A 19,764-nucleotide genomic window follows, 5' to 3' on the forward strand; every position below is an offset into this window, starting at 1 on the left:
TGAGGACCCATGGCCTTTTCATCAGTCCAAAGAAGACCTCAGTGACAATGTCAGCTACTTATTTTAGGGGAATAATAGAGGTGCCTATGTAGGGATGGTCTCAATTGTCTGTGAAATAGGTATGACTACAGCAGGTATATTTAAACAATAACTTTTCAATAAGTTTACAATGAAATGAAGAAAAAAGCCTACTGAACTCTGAAACTCCTTCCATTAGCTCATACCCACCCAGGGTATACTGGACGGTGTCACTACTTCCCTCTGCCATCACAGAGCAACCAGAACTATTGGAATTGTTTGCGTCACTACTTCCTAGCAGTAAGAATAGCTTTCAGATGACCTTAACAGTTCAAGACTGAGACAGGTATGAGAAAAAACTGTGAAAGGAGATCTTATGTTTGAAGCCTGCCATGTAGATTTCTCTACATTTCTACTTTTAGCCATCTTCTGACCAGCTCAGGTAAGATTCATGGTGCAATGTTTCAGTGAAGACATGGTGTAGGGAGGCAGCATTGTGCTGAGCATGTATTTGTGTGAACATGCCTCAGCTGAACACCACTATCAGTGCCACTTGAAGGAGAAACAGAGTTTGAATGCCTTAACAGGACCAAAACAGCAGCTGCCAAAGGTACTGAATAAAAAACTGTGTTAAAAAAATGCTGTACAGTGCTGAAAGAAAAAAGTGTGAAAATCATTGGCAGGCTGTGTGAACTATGAAAGGTCCTGGTTTAATTAAAAAAGGATGGAACAGACTCCAGTTGTAATTTTAGCAGAAAACAGCAGTTCAGCACTGTTCCTGTTGTTCACCAGGCTCCGAAAGTGAGCATTTGCAAATAGTTTTTTCTCAGAAGGATGCATACTCCAAAAAGAAAACTAAACTAAAAGGTTGATAAATAAAATTAACTACACAGAAAATATAGTAAGGTTGCTTGCAACCCTGCTGCATCTGGCAACAATTGTATTTTATTAGATGGCAACTCCATCCTAGCTTGACTTTTAGCTATAAAGAAACCAAAGGTTTAACCGAAATTAGTTCCTGTGGATTGATCACTCAGAGAGAAGAAAGCCAGACATTTGGTAGGGTGAAGAAGGTGATGAGAACTAATACAGGAGCAGTAATTTTAGAAAGATGAAAGCCTTATCTCCCTGAAATAACCATGGCTTCATCTGCACAGAGAAGGGTGACTATAGCAAGTGCTGCAGTGCTGTCAAACAAGTGATCTGTAACCCAGTAGAGGAAAGAAGGGAAAATAATAGTAAAGTAGTAATTTAGGAATGACTGAAGTAATGTACTTCAGTAGAGAAAAATATAACCATACATCTTCTTCCTGCCTATAATGTACTACTGGTATACCAAACTACTGGTATACCAAACTGGTATACCAAAGTCAGACACACAAATTTGGGAGCTTTGGGCTAATTTGGATATCTCTGGGCACCCTAAAAACCTGGGGCTTAGGGTGTGCTGGGCCTTCACCTCATCTGCATGTTAAACGATATGAGATATGCCCACAACACAAAGGTCCAAAACCTGATTTTTCTCCAATGCTTATGAATTCCTGTACATGTGAATGTAAAAGAAGAGAATTTGTTTTACAAAATCTCTTTGCTTTGGAAAATATGTATTATAGCCTCAATAATTTTTCACGTTTTACACTCTGATCTACACTTAGATATACAAAGTTTATAGCATTGCTTCTAGGGGAAGAGAGGAGAAGAGAGAAGTCCCTGACAACAAGCCTTCCTCAATGTCTTCTCCAGACTGCCCACTTGCCTCCTTACCAAGATCAGAGTGACAGCCCCAAAAATAACAATCCTTTACTTGATTCATCTCCTCCTGGTAACCACAAGCAAACCTCTGAAGAGTAAATTCTGGTGACCAGCACTGCAAAGCCTATAGAGCATCAAAAGCACTCTCTTTTGCTGTATAAAAACAACATCCCAGTGAGCTGCTGCCCTTCTATTTCACTATCTGCCTTCTTTCTTTTAACAGTTACTGCTCATTTTTATGTACCCACATTGGGTACTATCTGTCACTATCAAGTTCACAAACTCTGCCCTGACAGTTACACTCCAGACTTCTATTTCATAAACACCAGCAAGGCCAACAATCAATAGCTGCCATAAATTCTTTTTTCGCTCTTGGACAATAAATTGTCAAGAGAAATGTGGGTGTACATTATACTCTGAAAGCAACTGATCTCTTGTAAAAGTAAGCAAAACTTTCATTTGAATCAGCATTAAATTCACAGGAAAAAAAAGTAACTAATATTTTATGCCAAATTTCTGGTCATAATTAATTCACTGCTGTGCCTATCCTTCCAGTGAAGGGCTGATAACTGCAAAAGTTTCCAGTCTTATTTCTTGGAAACCCTCCAAAAGTTTAAGCTTCCAACTTCTGCTAATTAATTCAGGAGGAACCTGAACATATGGTGTTAATAGCCAAAAATATACAGCATGTACAAAATATAGCAAATAAATTCCATAAAAATAGACCTATATTTTAAAGGGGGAAAAAAAGCTGGGAGAGGTGCTTTGCCTTTTTAATGACTGCTTCTTGATTTTCCTAGGAGACATTGCTGGGTGCTCTTACCCAACAACAGCCTGAGCAAAATAAACATAAAAACAAGTCCTGTGCCAAGGCACTGAGGTTCAACAGGCAGATTCAGTGATGTGCCAGTTGGAGAATGCTCGCAGAGTTGTCACTTCCCTGAGCACTGTCATAAGAACAGCAAATCATAACACGTCACTATGACACCTCATATCTTGGTTTCCCCTTCTGGGTGGAGCTGAGCCATCAGGATGGACTGACAATCAGCTCCCTCTATTCCAGGTGTCACAGCCTGAGTGCACTAAAAGGCCTTAATAGTGCTGGCCAGGCTCACCCTACCATGGTGCTGCCCACTGGCCAAGACCTCTGGTTTAGATCTGGCCTGCAACCCACCCCAGTCCCTGACCTGACTCACATATAGACCTGTCTCCAGCCTTGCCCTCAGGTTGGATGCTGGACCTCCTTTGCCAGCATCCTATCTCCTGGATGGACTGCTCATGGACATGCTGGAGTCTGGCTTTGGCCCCTTCTCCTTTTTACCCCTCAATGGACCATAGAGCTGCTTTGCTGCTTACCTTGTCTGGGATGCCAGTGGTTATGGGCACCCTGTGCTCCTTTGACATCCTGATGCTGTTGAGCTGAGCAGTGCTCAGTGCAAGAGCTGTCTGCTCTGGGATTACCCTTGGATGCTGGCTTGCCTCCCTTAGGGAGCAGCTGGTCTTGCTGCTCCCTGACAATAGCCCATATCCTCACAATCTCAGGATCTCACTCCTGCTGGCCCAAGGACAAGGAGAAGATGCCCGTGGATGGCACCGGAGGAGCCCCAGTCGGAGTGTGGCTGACCCTGTGGAACCCCACAGCTGACGGGTACCTGTCACCTCTGGGGTGGTCAGTCCCCCTTGCTGAGCAGCTGATACCCCCTCTGCCCATCCCTGCTAAGTGATGAGAACACAACTTAAACTGCTGCAAGGCACACCTGCCTTCATGCCGGGTTTAATGCAGCTCAGGTACTGCTTTTCAAGCTGCCTAGGAAAACTGGCCTGGAAGCTGTTAAATCACTGCCTGAACTACTGTTGCTTTACACTTCTGATGTCTCTGCTGACAGGATCTGTTATGTGGGAGTTCTGAACACACTTTTTTCCTCTGAGTGTTGTAGTCTCTGAAGATGAAAGGCAAAAGACTTCTCTTTTTGGCACAAGAGATACAACTTGTCACTAAATTATGATTGTATTTGCTGTAATGTACACTGTGACTTTGTAGTTGACTGTAGTAGTCCTGGATGGACTCCTGCCAATGGCTAGATAGATCCATGTGTCTGCCTTATTTATGATTTGGCTATATTTGAGTATGTCTGAATTCTATTAAGTTGTCTTTGACTTGCTCAACCAACAACCATCTCTTTATCTCTTAGCTTTCTTACCTCAGCTTTTATCCTGTTATAGTACTGGGCTCAAGAAATGCTAAGTACTCTGAAATAAATGTTAAACTAATTTTAAGATTTCAACTAATTCCTTGCAATTTTAGCAATCTTATATGGGACTACAGGAAAAATAACAAAGAAGCAACAACTGTTACTTCTCTGATTTTTTTGAGGACCAACTGTTTTCAAGGAAATACTAGTTACATCTAGAGGTACTGGGACAGGGAGGCTATGTCAGTATGTTGTTTTGTCCCATGGATATAATTTATTTACCCACACATGAGGTGTAACCAGTACGTCAGCACAAACCAAGTATTTCCACAGACAGAAACAGCAGAATTAAGAGGCTCACTGTTTCAAAGGGAACACATTTTCTTGGACTTAAATCTATAAAATTCTTTTCAGATGTGGAGCATGTAATTGCTCTAATCAAACGAATTAATCTTCCCAGCTTCCTTGGCTACGAGGCATTCCGTAGGATGCAAGAAATGATTCAGAAGTGGCTTTGTACAGTCCAGCACTAAGTCAACTAAAAACATCACACAGGCAAACCACCACCAGAATTTTTGAGATGAGGAATTTTACATAAACTTTGAACTAGATAACTGGTAGAATTCTCTTTGTGATAATGAGTCTGAATTTCTAGCTGTACACATGAAATGTAGGAGTTATTTTCCATTCCAGCTGGGAAGTGGCTGTTTGTTTCAACTCAATGAAAACATTATTCTAAATGAACTTTATGTCTACATTGAAAAGGCTCCCTTTCTGAGCACTGCTACTTTTATCAATACCTGGTTTTCCTGTAGGAAATACAAGAATTAAAAAACCAGTTTGCAAGCAATGACAATATAGAAGTTGAAATTAGGAGGGTCAACTATCAAGCTAAAATAAGGTTTTGTCACCTTCCTATCAAAATTTTGAGTGTAACTGTTAAGCTCAATAATAGGAAAGCACTATGTTCACTTTCATTTCTGTTCCAAAGAAATGAAAGCAGCACAAGTAACACATGTGTTTTTAAAAAATAGTTTTTAAATTAAAGACAAAAATGTGAATGCCTCATCCTTCCAAGGAAAGGGGCAATTATATGAACAGTGAAATAATTACACATCCTTATAGTGTAGAAAGATATCCACAATGTAATTATGCTACTAAGAGAAGGAAGAAATAGTAACAGAACATCCTTCTGTCCTGATGTTTTGCTAAAGAGCTTGTATTTTCCCAGTATGACTGCTCTGAGGACAATTTCAGGGACTTAGAATCTATCCTGCCCGTACAGGGGCACTGTGAATGTCATGTGCTGACTGCAGCCAGCCAGCAGTATCGAGGGATGGGAGAAAACATGTCTTTTAGGGTTATGACAGTGAAGGTAGGTGGTTTACTTAATGCAGCAGAAGTGAGAACAGAAGTGGGTGAAATGGTTGATGACACAAAAGGAACAGGAGACTGTAAAAACAAAGCCAATGCACAAAGGCCTGCGTATTATCTGTCCTCTTCCTACTTTGATGCTGACATGGAGCTTCAGTTTATCTATTCCCTTGAGTATTTCTAGACCAGTTAAGAGCAATAGCAAAAAAACTGTTCAGAGAATGCAGTTGTACATGAGTCAGCTGCATTTTGTCACAGCAGTGTTGCAGAGGAAAGGAAGAAATTTTATGCTCATTATTTTGGTAATTAGCTGTTAGCTGTATTGGTTGACAAGTGTTTAACATGCTTTGTTAACCTGCAAAACAGCAAGGATCTGAAAGTTGGGCTTGTTTATCTTATCATCCAACATCCTCTTCAGCTGCAGACTGTCATCCATTTAGAACCTCTGTGTCCCAGTCTGAGAGTCAATTCTAATCTTGGAATCCCTAACAGAAGCATCTAAACCACACTAGGCATCCATGATTTATTGTGTTTGTTTAATAATAATACTCTTGACATTAATTATGCATACTACAGGAAAACAAATCCACTTAGCCTAAAGGCAAACTGGATACCTAATACTTGCAGTAATACTGAGTCATAGAGCCAAACTTAATGATTTTTGAGTGTTTTTGCCTGAAATGTTTCTCTTTTTGGTTCTAAGACTTCAACCCACTAGGTGATTTTCATTTTGAAATACAGGGTATTTATAAAGTAACTAATATATTTGGATGTTATATATATTTTTTTAGAAATTTTACTATCAAAGGTTTTTTAGACTATATTGAGCAGCAATTGACAATTATGATTAATTATTTGCTGGTGTATGTATTTTGGAATCAGCTGAAACTATTTTTACTATAAAAGTGGCAGAAGCATCCCCAGAGTATCGTATGAACTACCATATTCTATGTAAGTATCATTAATCAAGATACAGTTGTACCATGAAGAATATTCAGACTCAGTCAAAAGCTTTTCAAATGGGTAGGAGGACACAAATACTTGATTTTTGCCTTTAAAATCCTCGCTTATTGGTGAAAGTTTGTGTAAATTTTAGAAGATGTATGACATTCAGGAATAATGAGCAGTACCAGCTGATTCTGTGTTACATGGTATGATTTAACTGACACACCTCAACAATTCATCACAAACCAGAGAGCCCATGTTTCTATTTGAGAGCAACAACCGCCTGAGGCTAATACATGTAGTTCTGGCAGGACAGTCAGCATTCTGCAATACTGCAAAACCTTAAACAACATTTACACCACTGTAGCTAATGCAATTCTGCTGCTCATTTTAACAGTAAAATTATCTGCTTCATCTACTGTGTTGTAACAAGTAAATTATGGTGGTTCTGTTTGACAAGGCCTGTATGATAAAACATGTGCAAGTACGCACACATTTACCTTAAATAACATCTTTATATAGTTGACACAAGTAGAAGTTAGTTAATATAGAATCCTAAGGAAGGTTCACCATCATCATTTTTGCCCAAAGTAATTTTCTCCAAAATAACTCTGTCCTTTCTGATGGATCAGTTGAGCAAAACCCTTTTGACAAAACTTTCACAATCTTTGGGTGATTTTTGACGAAATAAAGTGAAAGTTTTTTGTTCTCATATGCAGGTTATGATGCAAACATTGAGTAGACATGGACTCTCAAAAGCATCCCAGACTGCTTTATGAAATAATGCCAATCAATGAATTCCCCGATATAAGCAGGGAGGGGAAGGAGAGGGGAAATTCATACACGTATCTGAAGTTGAACTGTAGTTGTAATGGCAATTAATGGGTTCAGGGGCTTTAGTAATAAAGGTACCATTATCTTTTGTGGCAGTGACAAACTGGGTTGGTAACCAGGAAGAAGACAGAGGTATGTGATTTCCAGGTGGATGAGAGAAGCTGGATGCAAGTGCTGGAAATCTGAGGGTTAGATGGGGCCACAAAGAGGCAATTAGGTCAGTGGATTTTAGGGTGCAATGAAAGACTTTCAGAAGCATCTGAAATGGGCTGAATAGGAAACTCTGAAGTGGAAAGGGGCACCAGGAAAAGTAAATCAAATAGGGAGTTATGGTGAGAAGGTTCATGGATAAACTAGACTAGGAATAGAATCCCTCCTTTGTCCTCCTTCTTTGTTATCTTTTTGTCCCATGGTCTCTTCAAATCCCAGTAACTACACGACTGCCATCTTGACCTCCCATCTTCTTTTTAGATCCCTCTTTTGCTTTCCCAAGCAAAGACTAGAAGACCAGATGAATTAAGGTTGCAGACTGTCGCTATTCTCTGGTGAGGAGATTTGCTAGATGGGGCAGCTGCACTTGGTCCTAAACAAGAGTGAAACAGAGTAAAGTTTAGGCGAAGCTGCAATCCTTGGAAGTAGTAGAGGGAAAAGCAGAATTACATTTAGTCTTACTGTAAGGATAAAGGAGGACAGCTTTTAGAGGATGACTTTGCTAGATTTATTCTTTCAAGTCTTGCTAATTTGTTTTGCTATTTTTACTATATTTCTCATATTAACTCTGACATCGATGCCATTTTCGAAGCAAGTGTCAAGCAGCAAGAGCAAATATGAGACACTTTCTGAATAGTTTGCTAAGAGCTGAACTCTTTATCTAAAGAAAGTGTTTATATGGCCCCATTTGGAATCTAACAACCTAAAAAATGGGTAAGGGATAAAAGCCCAGTGACTCTTATTTACTGCTTATACCACAGACTATTGAGAGGGATTGTCACAGAGGCTTCGATCAGGCACTCTGAATCCTGAATCCATGGACTCCATGCCATTAGCACATGCTGTGAAACAGCCTTGCAAAGTCAGTTACCAGCACTGGTCTCTCCCTGGTGTGTCTTCAAAAATCACCTCTCACGTAGCAGTCAGCTCTGCCTTGTACATCCGAATCTTACCTGAGCCCTGGTGCATTCTTTCCTATCACCAAAACGTGTGCAAATCTTGCATGAGGACATCCTGCAGTTCTCTGTGTGAAGGAACTTTCCTTGGTATACAAGAGTCAAACACTAAGGCTGTCCATGAAAACCGTTCTCACCAAGTTCTGACTCTCAAGAGCTCCCTTTATGCTTAAACCATCAATCTCTTCTTGCTGCTTTCTCAGTGTGAATTAAAAATTCCAGTGTTCTTATCCTAAGCACTGTTTGAATTAGATACACATGTGAGCAAAAGTGAACTTATGTCTAATTATTGGTAAACACCTTTTTAATTTTAAATGTACTGTGGTAATGGAAAACAAAAATCCTGTTCCATTTACACATAAAGCTTAGGGGAAAACAAACCAAACCAAATGCAACCCTACAATTTTTCTTGTACCTTTTTAGTCAATGAGCAGAGAAGTTAGAATATTTTCACAAGAATATTATTAAAACTGTTATGGCAGGTCAGGCGATTTCTTGATATTTACTTCTATAGAAAACATAGCAAAAGGATGGAACACTGATGTGTGATTGATCCAGGTGACTGAATACATTTTCCCCATAAAATTAAAGGCTATAACTTCTCTTTAAACTTATGAATATTCATTGATTGAATATGTGTGTGTTTGCACTAGGAAAATGTAACAGGACCCAATGAAGGAAAAAAAATTCAAATTATGTGAGCACACATGTACGTTTATACATACCCAAATCCCTATTCTTTCACGCCCCCTTCCTTTTACAGGTAATTCTGCATGTTGTACATTGAAAAACACCAGTGCAGTCTTCTTGATTATATGCCAGTACTTTTCTAATCTCTCATTCAGATACCACCCATCAATACAATGTCACAGTGTCACATATGCTGAAGTCTAAGCAGTGAATTAAATTAATTGACTGCACTACGTTTATAGAGATTATTGCCAGGAATTAGGTTTGCTTAAAAGCTCAGTTTAAAGGAAGAAAACTCATTTATTGCTGAGACAGAAGTTATTCCTTAAACTTGTATGTTCCCATACAGCAGGTCAGATCTGTCAATGGAATAAGTGGAAGCCCAAAACCAGAAGGAACTTTCATTTTGAAACCAGTAGGTGTAAGTTCTGTACTGAGTTTTCAAGTGTGTAATGGTTCTTGTACAGCTAAAGCATTTCAGGTGTTGGATGCCTCAGACTACAAAGGTACTTGGTACTTCAGGTGCAAGCAAGTGAATATCACAGCACTGAAATAATATACAGCAACCATCATGTTGCACACACTGCACTGTCAGGGACACCCTGTCCCTGAGAGTTCAGTAATCCAAAATGGGACCTACACAAAGTCATCCAAGATCACTGACAGGAAAAAGCTATGGACAAAGCAATCCTCATTAGCTCATCCTTGTCCAAGAAACTAAAGCCTTTCAAAAGCTGAACCAAGAACTGAAATCGTGTTTCCCTTCTCCATAACACAGATCAACACTCACAACACTGACAGAGTTTGGGCCAAGACGGAGTTCCGCCCTCTACGGAACGTCGTCATTGCTGGGCTACAGAGTGTGTCATATGAGGGCTACAGACATGATGGCTTTGTGGAAAGAAGGATTCCAGATAATTTTTAGCCTAATACTCTTGAAGTTTAAAAGTAAGCCTAAACCCCTTCCAGCCCAAGAAAACAAATGCCCTGCTATCCTGAGTGAATCCTCAAGGTATCAGAAAACCAAAAAAACCTATTCTGTACAGTTCTGTACAGCAGGCAGATTCGGAAGAGGTGCAGACAAGCACTTTGGATAGATCCTGGGTGCTCTGGAAGCACCTAGCTCGTCTGAACAGAGAAGTGACAAAGCACTTCTGCATATTAGGAGGAAGATGAGAAGGAACAGTCACACAGGAACCATCTCCCAGGCTTTGCTCATTTTGACATGAGACCAGTGTCAGAAGTACAGGTTTCTGGTCAGCCATGGGGGAAGCCAGCAGAGCCAAGTTGAGATGGAATTCCGTGAGAAGGACAGGGATGGGGCTGCAGCTCCAGGCTGAGGATAGAAAACATAAGCAGACCCACTGATAGCTCATTTGTTTCTCAGCTTCACTGAATGTCTTTGCTGTTAAAGCCATGGCAACACAGGAACAATTTCACACTCCTTGTTCTTTTTGCCTCATTCACTGTAGCCCTCCTAAGGAAACTAAAAGTACAATCCAGTTCATTTTCAGAAAAGTGAAGGTCAGAAAAGAAACCTCTACCAAACTATCTTCTTTCTAGCAGCAATGACCTTCAGCAAACAGAATTAAATTGCCACGAACTTTGTATGTTATCCCCAACAAACAAGTCTGCTGGAGTCCAAAAGGAATAGAGAGCCACACTTTCAGCAGAGCAAATGCCTGGTGTCCACTGCCTCCACTTCTGCCCGTCAGGGCCAAAGCTTACTACTGCAAATATGTGGGTTTTTTATAGAATTTTTAACAGATGAATAGACTCCAGTAATCAATATAACCGGTTTTCCATAATGAGGCCTGATTATCATCTCCATAATACCAATGAGCAGCTGCTGCTGGCTGGTACAGACTTTCAACAATGCCTTACTGCTCTTGCTCAATTACTTTTCCAGTTCATCATCAGCAAGTTTCAGTAAGTTTATGTCATGTTTCACATACAAAGTTTTTAAAAAAGCTGGAAAAATATGTATTTCATATAATTACAGTAGTCTGGCCTAGTGTCTGTTTGCAGAGGACATGCTCACAACTGTTCAGTAGGAAAAGAATTGTTTCCAATGAGGTTCTGCAGGTCCCTTCTGCCAAGACTCAAAAAAATGAGAAGAATCTGCCCTATAATCAAATAAGGAAGTTAAGGTATAATGAGCTACTTCAGATGGTTACAATTTGCAGCAGTCCTAACTTCCACTGAGTAATCACTGATTACCAGTGGCCTTCACTGAAGTCATCCTGGGGTATTTTCATTAATGATACGAGCTACACATATCAACAATTTATCATCACTCCCAATTACCTTCTGTCTGAATAATGAGTTATTTTGATACCAATATTAACTTGGTTTTAGTTGAAAATATTACTGTTGCACAAATGGTCAGGGTAATACAGAAATGCAAAGTTGACCTTGAAAAACTTTGAAAAGCTCTCATTGAGATTAAGTAACAATGAATGCAATACCGTTCGAAGAAAAACAGAAATCAGCTATTTGTCTGAGTAGTTTCTGATTTTACAAATACAAAATGTCAGAATCTTTTACTTCTTCCATGTTCAAGAACCTGGAGTTACAGACTGGAAAGCTCAAACCCTAAGGTGAGCCGGTGCTTGCTGTACATGTATTTGCTGCACATCCTTTGTGTGCCCAGAGAAGGGAACAGGAAGTTCAGCCTGGAGAAAAAATCTTCTCACTCACTACAACTCCTTGACAGGAGGATATAGCCAGGTGGGGTTGGTCTCTTCTCCGAGGTTACAAGAGACAGGATGAGAGGAAAAGGCCTCAAGTTGCACCAGTGGAGGTTTATTTTAGATATTAGGAAAAAATTCTCCTCTGAAAGGGTGGTCCAGCACTGGAACAGGCTGCCCAGGGAAGTGGGGAAATCCCCATTCCTGGAAGTGTTCAAAAAACACGTGGATGTGGCACTTGTGGGCATGGTTTAACTAAGAGCAAGGCAGTGCTGGGTTAATGGTTGGACCCGATAATCTTTAGGGACTTTTCCAGCTTAAACAATTCTATGATTCTATTCCCAGATTTCTACAGAGCAGGAATTGAAAAAGCCAGCTGGCACTTAACTGCCACCTTTGGCAAACAAGTTCATCTATTGCTCAGATAGATACAAATCTCCATTTTACAAGATTTCATCTGACATTGAAGAAGAAACAAAACTTGAAGCCATATTACTAAAGGACGTCTTCAAAACCAGCTATATAAAGGTGTGAGACAAAGTTAGGTAAGATACAAAGTATCTTGTAAGACCATTTGTGTATTACAGGGTGACCTTGATTTCTGTTGCCAAGGGCCCTCGACACTGAACAAAATACTTGATAAGATGATCCTCCCTCCAAGAAACTACAGCTTGAGTATTAAACACATAACATAGGAATATATTCTAGTATGTACTTGCATACCTCAAATTATAATATAAATGTCTGTGAAGTAAAAAGAGTAATACAATCCATAGAACTTGGAAGAGAATAATCAGACTCCTTCTTCCAACAATGTACGATATTCTGAAGTGCAGACTAGGATTTTCATTCTCTCTCCACAAAACATTTTAACTTTACCTTCAAGTAAGTTATTTTAGCAGAGTAATTTCAGAGTTCTCCACAGACTCTCTGGATATCAGCAGCACTTCATCAAGAGCTCCTCTTTGACTCTAAATTGCAGATTATGCTGTGTTCAACTGAGAGCCATAGATATAAAATTAAGGCTTTGAGCTGGCCTTCTTAATTTTGATTATCTAAAGCTGGTAATATAAAGAATTTTTGCCAGAGAGGTGACTTTAATTGTAAAGATTGGCTTTATGGCACAGAATGTTCTTTTTCAAAGGTCCCAGTGCAAATCATATACTCTTAAAAAGAACAAGGTTGTAGAGTTCCCCATGCAGGTCTTTAAATCTCTCTCACATGAAGGTGAATTTGGAAGGTGCCAGTGTGATAAAATGCAACAGCTGTCTTCCCCAGAACAATCCAACAGTAGAGCCCAGCTTTGTTACCTGGTCCAGCCCTATGTAACGCTGCTCATTCACACACCCAAAGAATTTGTCTAAGAGGATGAGATTTTTCTTCATACCTTGCATGAAAGGATTTATTTTATAAGACATTAAGTGTCTTGGAGGACTGGTTGTGTTTTAAGGCTTCACTTGTTAGCAACTATTTTACTTCTAACCTGATTGGGGAGGGGGTAAGGGGGGCAGACAACACCATCACCATCTTCCTTTGGTATAATTACTTTGATGAAATTTACTGAGCATTTGATTCAGTGCATTGCAGAAAAAGCTCCTGAATTTAAGATTGTTTCCTGCTAAACAAGCATATAGAACATACACTGACAGTAGAAAAAAAGGCCAGCTTTGACAGCTATTTTTGCTACAGGACACTTCATTCTTCAAAACTACATATAGCAGCATGATAGAGTTCTGATGAAAGCAAGAGCAGGTAATGTGATATAAAATATGCATGAGTATAAAAGTGCACTGCCACGGGTAGGCTCTGTATAGTGTGTTTCATGCTTGACAGCATGGTCTGATACAAGCAGAAAGAAAACAGATGACAACAAAACTACTGCCTAAAATCAAGATTATTTTGGTTTTTTTCCCTTTAAGTGAGAGCAGAAATAGGGTGCTAAGGATGTGCAAAAACCCTACCAACCAAATTAATAAAAGAGGACAAAGAAAAAAAAAATAAGGACAAACACAGCTCAAAACTTCCAACTCCCTCCCCACACTTCAGTATTGCTCCCTAGTGTGTTACATTAGCTTAGCCACTCCATTTTGTAAAGATGCTGTCACCTGATATTAAAAACTCAACATTTGCTGCCAGAACAATTTGACAATGGCCTCCAACATTTATAAATATCGAAGACCCTTTTTTTGCATAATTACCTTGTGAAGTCAGTCATCTCCATCATAATCACACACATCCTCTTGGCCAGAACAATTATGTCATTGCTGGTATCATCCCATATTTCAATCTCGGCATCAAGCTTACTCTTGACTTTTTTGAAGTCAGCCACTTGCTCAGCTATCTTTTCCTTTTCAGCCTCTGGCAGTTGAGTCATCTTGGCCTAAAACACAGAATATTTTGATTAGTAAAACATCCATGTCAGAGTATTTTTCTTTTTTAAAACAAAACCACTGTACATTATTAAATATATAGCTTAAAACCACTGTGGCCTGAGCCAACGGCTCGAGTTTGAGCACTTCTAAATTTCAAAATCTGTATGCTGTCATTTGGCTGTGCCAAATAAATTACCTCAGTGTGATGGGGTCAGTGGTGTTTGTGAAACCATTAATATTAACATAGCGAGAGAAAGATGAATAAATTCTTCCAAAGAGCCTTAATGAAATATGACTGACAGTTTCTCCTATTTCTTAGGGTTAAGGAACCTAAGTGTTTTTAAGTATGATATATGTGCAAGTTACAAAATGCAGTATTGATTTAGGTAGGAAATAATCAATGAAAAGGGCTAATTGTCCTAGAACTTTCAGGTATGCATGTTCTCTCTCCTGAGAAGGTTCTACATTAACATTTGAAGAGCCAAAAAAGACTTAATTGTTCAAAGATGGATATTCAGTCTTTGCAGAAGATAAACAGGTGAACACATCAGAAATCAGTATGTGAAAAAGGTTACCAAAAACTCCTGAAAATGGTGAGAGAAATATTTTACTTAATGTTCTTCTTCACGACCAAGATCATCAGCCTTCTCCAGACAAGGGTCAGATAAACCTCCTGTGTCAGGCACTGGCCAGGAAGCAGACAGGGGCCAAGATATTATGTGGCCACATGGAAGTCCTGGCCCTTCATAATACCCCTGGGAAGCAGTTGGTCTTGATGGCTCTACTGCCATTGTGGTTCTTATCCAGCACCTTCCCTGAAAAGTGGTCCCCACCAGGAATTCACAACTACATGCAGCAACAATTAACACACTGAAATTACTCCGCAATTAAACAGTAAATATTTTGTGACTTATTATTGTTTATAAAACATTATCTATCATCAACAAAATGGAAAGTTAAGGCAGTGAATTACTTATAATTAATATAACAGGCAATCAGCTTACATGTAATACAGATGTTTTTCAAGCCATGTCTTTTCAGATATCTTATTTATGCTAGAATCACACTGGTACAGGGTTAATTTTCTCATTTATATAAATTACTGAAAATTACAGGTTTCCCAACATGTACCTATGTTATAATCACAGTCACAGAATCACAGAGAATCACAGAATGGTTAAGGGTGGAAGGAACCAACATACAGTGGTCAGAATTACCCTACAGTCACAGACTTAGAAGGTGGAACTATTTCGAGGACTACTTCTCTTGTTTTGTTAAAAAAAACCCACATAACTAAATAGACCAGAGAAGACCAAGACACACTTTCCTCACGGCGGTAGGATAGGCTTGCTGGGTGTGCTGTTTTTTGGCTGGGGTAGTTAATTTTCTCAACAGTAGTTACTGTGGGCTTTTTGGGATTTGTGCTGGAACCCATGTTGATAAAATAACCATGTTTTTGTTATTGCTGACCAGAGCTGACACAGAGACAAGGCCGCATCTGCACCTCACCCCACCCCACCAGCACAGGGTGGGGGGACACAAGGAGCTGGGAGGGGACACAGCTGGGACAGCTGATCCCAACTGACCGAAGGGATACCCCAGACCACACGGGGTCATGCTCAGCACATAAAGCTGGGGGAAGAAGAAGGGAAGGAGGACATTCAGAGTGATGGTGTTTGCCTTCCCAAGTCACCATTATGTGCCGTCCTGGGGATGGCTGAACACCTGCCTGCCCATGGGAAATGGGGAATGAATTCCTAGTTTTGCTTTGCTTATGTGCACAGTTTTTGCTTTATCTACTAAACTGACTTTACCTCAAGTATTCTCACTGTTACTTTTCCTATTTTCTGCCCCTTACCAAGGTGGGGGGGTGAGCAAGCAGCTGTGTGGGGCTGAGTTGCCACCTGGGGTTAAACCACAACAATGGGAAAGGTATGAAACAAAAATAAAGAGTTGGGCTACAGACGGAAGAGACCTTTTTATGATCTGATGCATGTTTGCTGATCGGTGGATGTCTATGGTATTTCCAAGCCCCTAGCTTCAGTACTGGTTTGAGTTCAAGATCACAGGCCTGGATCTTGAAACCACAAGAAAGATGACATTTTAATGAGGGAACTGTGACATACAGAATCCTGCTATCTGCCAACCATAATGAGCTTCAGGTACAATGAGACACATTATCCACTGGAACAAAGGGGCAAAGGAAACTATAATTCTGACCTTGTCTTTTCTCTCCTTTCCCTCATACTGCTTTAAAACCATGTACAGCAACAAAATAAAACAATTGGATACACATTCTTTTAAGCACAGATTTGATTTGGTATCAAAATAGGCAACATAATGGTAATTGTGAAATAAAGATCTAAATTGAATGAATGCTATTACATGACTGCAGGTTTATTTTGTCCACCAGGAGAAAATTACTTTTTCATTACTTCTAAGACAAAAAAGTTTTTGTTGCAGTAGCAGATAATAAAATTAAGACTAGATGAAAGAAGCAGTTATATTTTTGATATTTTCTTTCTTCTATTAAAAAAAAAAAAGGTGTAGATTTTTGTCTTTAATTTCCCTGAATTAACTCCCCAGAAGGCTATTTATTTTAGCTGCATTCTCCAGCACTGGGCTCATGTTATTTGCATTCTCCCATTTGCAACTTGACGTAGCCTGTGAGATCAGTGTTTCTTTTCATTCCAGCCCCTTTTAAGTTTCAGGTAATTATCCATTGGAGAAACGGAACTTTTAAGGTCATTTAAGCATACATGTGGAGTAACTACTTGGTGAAGATTTTGACTCTCCTCTCACTGGTGCATTACTTGCCAATAAGATCCCAACCCAAAGAACTGGTCTTTTGCCTAACTTTGTCCCTGGCTTCACTCTAAAGATTTGACTTTTATCTAAACTTAAGATTATTGTCCTAAAGTCTTAGATTCACATGCCTTGGTTTTTTTTTTTTCTTTCCTGACCCCTAAAACCAAATGCCTGGCCAGGTCCATGCCACTAAAATTCTTACCACTTACAGGAACCAGGAAGTAAAGAAAAGCAACAAAAAATATCACAATACATTAAAGCAAGAGCAAAGAACCTCTCTTTGAAAATTATTTAACACTTCCTGCTTTGTAGGTTGCAATATGTCATGTAACTACAGAGCAGAAAAGAGAAAAACTCTTTTTCTGCAATTTTGTAGGATATGAAGAAACAAACACCATTCTTTGATTGATCATGTGAAAAACTTTTCAGAGCTTGTACAAGCAAAACCACAAAATAATCTACTTTTCACACAGTGTAGATATAAGATAACGACAAAGATCCCAAAAGACCCAACTGATGTCCCTGCCTTGCCTTATTTGAGAGCTAAGCTTTTCCTTCCCCCACAAACTCAGTAGCCACAAGGAGCCATCTCACCTCTCTTCCTGCTCTCCTGCTGCAGCCAGCTGAATATCTAGTGAAAGTGAACAGGACCCCTTCCAAGTCACTCAAAGCTCAGCAATATATTTCAACCAGCAGTTCCAATCGTGACCTTTAATTGCTTTTTCTTGAACAAACATGACATCCCTGCCCATGGCAGGGTTTGGAACTAGATGATCTTTAAGGTTCCTTCCAACCCAAACCACTCTGTGATTTGATGAACCCATTTTATCAGGAAGGTGAGCATGAGACAAAAACTATTCTACAGAACCCTACTTTTCTTACTGAGGAAATAATTTTTTTGGAGTTTGGATAAAGAAGTTAAAAATAGAATGGTGGCTATTCAGCAATTCACAGCAAAGTGAACACACATCCCAGAAGATGAACTGTGTGGGTGTGTGATTACTGACAGCAGGGGGAAGATGTGTTTCTTTTGATAGGTTTACTACCTACTGTCATCAGTTGTCTTCTCTCAATTTCAAGAATTGTAGCAAGCCTGCTGAAGTTCAGAGAATGCCTCATTTGTGCTGCCGTGACAGTTCCCCTCTATTTTTAGATAGAATATAATTGAATAAATTGGTAGGGAGATAACAAAAAAATATTTAATACCATTTTTGCATCAGCCTCTGCTAAAAAGGTTGACTAACTGAGTCATATTATTCTAATTTCTCTTTGTCTCAGCATTATAGGGCTATACATGAAAAAGCAACATGTCATAAATCTGGGCCTTGATAGAGTTTTGCCACTGATTCTCGTGTCATCATTATAAAGAATCTAGGGAAATATGACCTAGATGTAGTTGCCATTGGGTGGACATGATGCTGGTTAGAAAACTACTCACAGAATACTTATAAAGAACTCACAGCAAACCAGAAGGCAGAGTCCTGAAGGGAATACCCTGATTCTGGCACTAGTCAACATTTTCACTAATCATGCCATGGATGACACAACCCCACGTACACATCACACCTTTGCAGGGGAAGAGGTCTGGTTTACAATTCAAAGCAACCTTAAGAAACTTGAGAACTGAAAATGACCTGAAAAAATCACGGGATATATTTCAGCTGAGAAAAGCACAAGGTTTTACACCTTAGAAAAGTCGCCAAAACACACAAAACTGAGACAAAACCAGTTATTGGCAGTTCTGTGGGTGGTGATTTGTAGTTGGCAAAAGGGCAAACCTCATCCAAAACTCAATCCAAAGTATGCATACAGGAGAAAACAGTGTAAACCTTACACTAGTGCTTGTTGCTGAGACCACAGGTGGCTTAATGCATTTAGTAGTATATAAATAGTCTGGACACAAAATTTAGGAAGTTATTAACCAGCTGCAGAGGATCCAAAGGAAAGAAAAACAGGTCAAAAGGACAGACAGAAACCACTGTCTTAAAGGATAAATTGCTCATTTATATATCTATGTATATATATTTATCAGGAAGGAGTATATTTATTCTACCTCAGGACAAATGGCTGGATTAGCCAAGTTCTTGGGGTTCTCTCCAGTCCTACTTTGTAACAGTATATAATACACTGCTATAACCTTGAGACCTTAACTTAATCTCTCCCCTTTACTGAAACTGGCTTAAAAATTGGCAAGAAAATTAAATGCTTTTGATAGATCATGGCTACTTTTGCTATGTATGAAGAGTCACAATTACTACTCACAGAACTACTCAGAATTACAGTAGTTATTTTCATTATGCTTGAATTCTTATCATCAGTATTTCATGCCTGTGCATGGCTTTGATAAAAATGGAAATTAAATATTCTAAAATTGACTTTTTTATTTATAAAATAGCACATGCTTCCTGTTAATGTATGCCAGTATTTCTACTAACAGAGGAACTTAGATATAAAGTATTTGCTGCTTGAATAGGAATAGCTAATTCATTTGATGGCAAACTTAACTTCCCCTCTAACTACTTTTTATGCAAGTATTAACAGTTCTTGATGTTTGCTTTTATATCTCTTCTCTTTTCTTAGAGTTTGCTCTAATTTTAGACATATATAATTGATCGCTGTATTTCAGATGTATCACAAATAAACCAGTGAAATAATTCAGCCTAGATTTTCTCACAACACACATTGAGTCAACTTTTTACCAGCCCAGAATTGTTGCACAAACATAGTATGGAACAAACATGTACAAAACATGATCTTATTTTCAGATGTTTTTGTCAGTGCATTCAACAAAACTGTGTGCAGAACTCTGAAAAAAAAAAACCAACAATATGGGTGGGTGGTTGCCTGAAAGCAGTTCTGCTCTTGTCATCCCTAAGTGGATTAATCCATGTTATGAGGTAAAACATTTTGCCTCTTCCTTCGA

At 39.2% G+C, this 19,764-nt stretch overlaps 1 protein-coding gene across 11 annotated transcripts in view; it reads right to left on the minus strand.

Annotated features, from left to right (window-relative positions):
• Window positions 1-19,764, minus strand: part of CTNNA3 (catenin alpha 3) — a 454,192-nt gene that overhangs the window by 44,243 nt on the left and 390,185 nt on the right. For all 11 annotated transcript variants that reach the window (XM_050305771.1, XM_050305769.1, XM_050305770.1 and 8 more), the window contains one exon: window positions 13,860-14,041. In XM_050305771.1, the coding sequence (XP_050161728.1) occupies window positions 13,860-14,041 (182 nt within the window). The remainder of the gene's footprint in view (window positions 1-13,859; window positions 14,042-19,764) is intronic.

This window comes from Myiozetetes cayanensis, unplaced genomic scaffold (assembly GCF_022539395.1).
Source record: "Myiozetetes cayanensis isolate MyiCay16 unplaced genomic scaffold, myiCay2020 scf10, whole genome shotgun sequence".
Classification (NCBI taxonomy): Eukaryota; Metazoa; Chordata; class Aves; order Passeriformes; family Tyrannidae; genus Myiozetetes; species Myiozetetes cayanensis.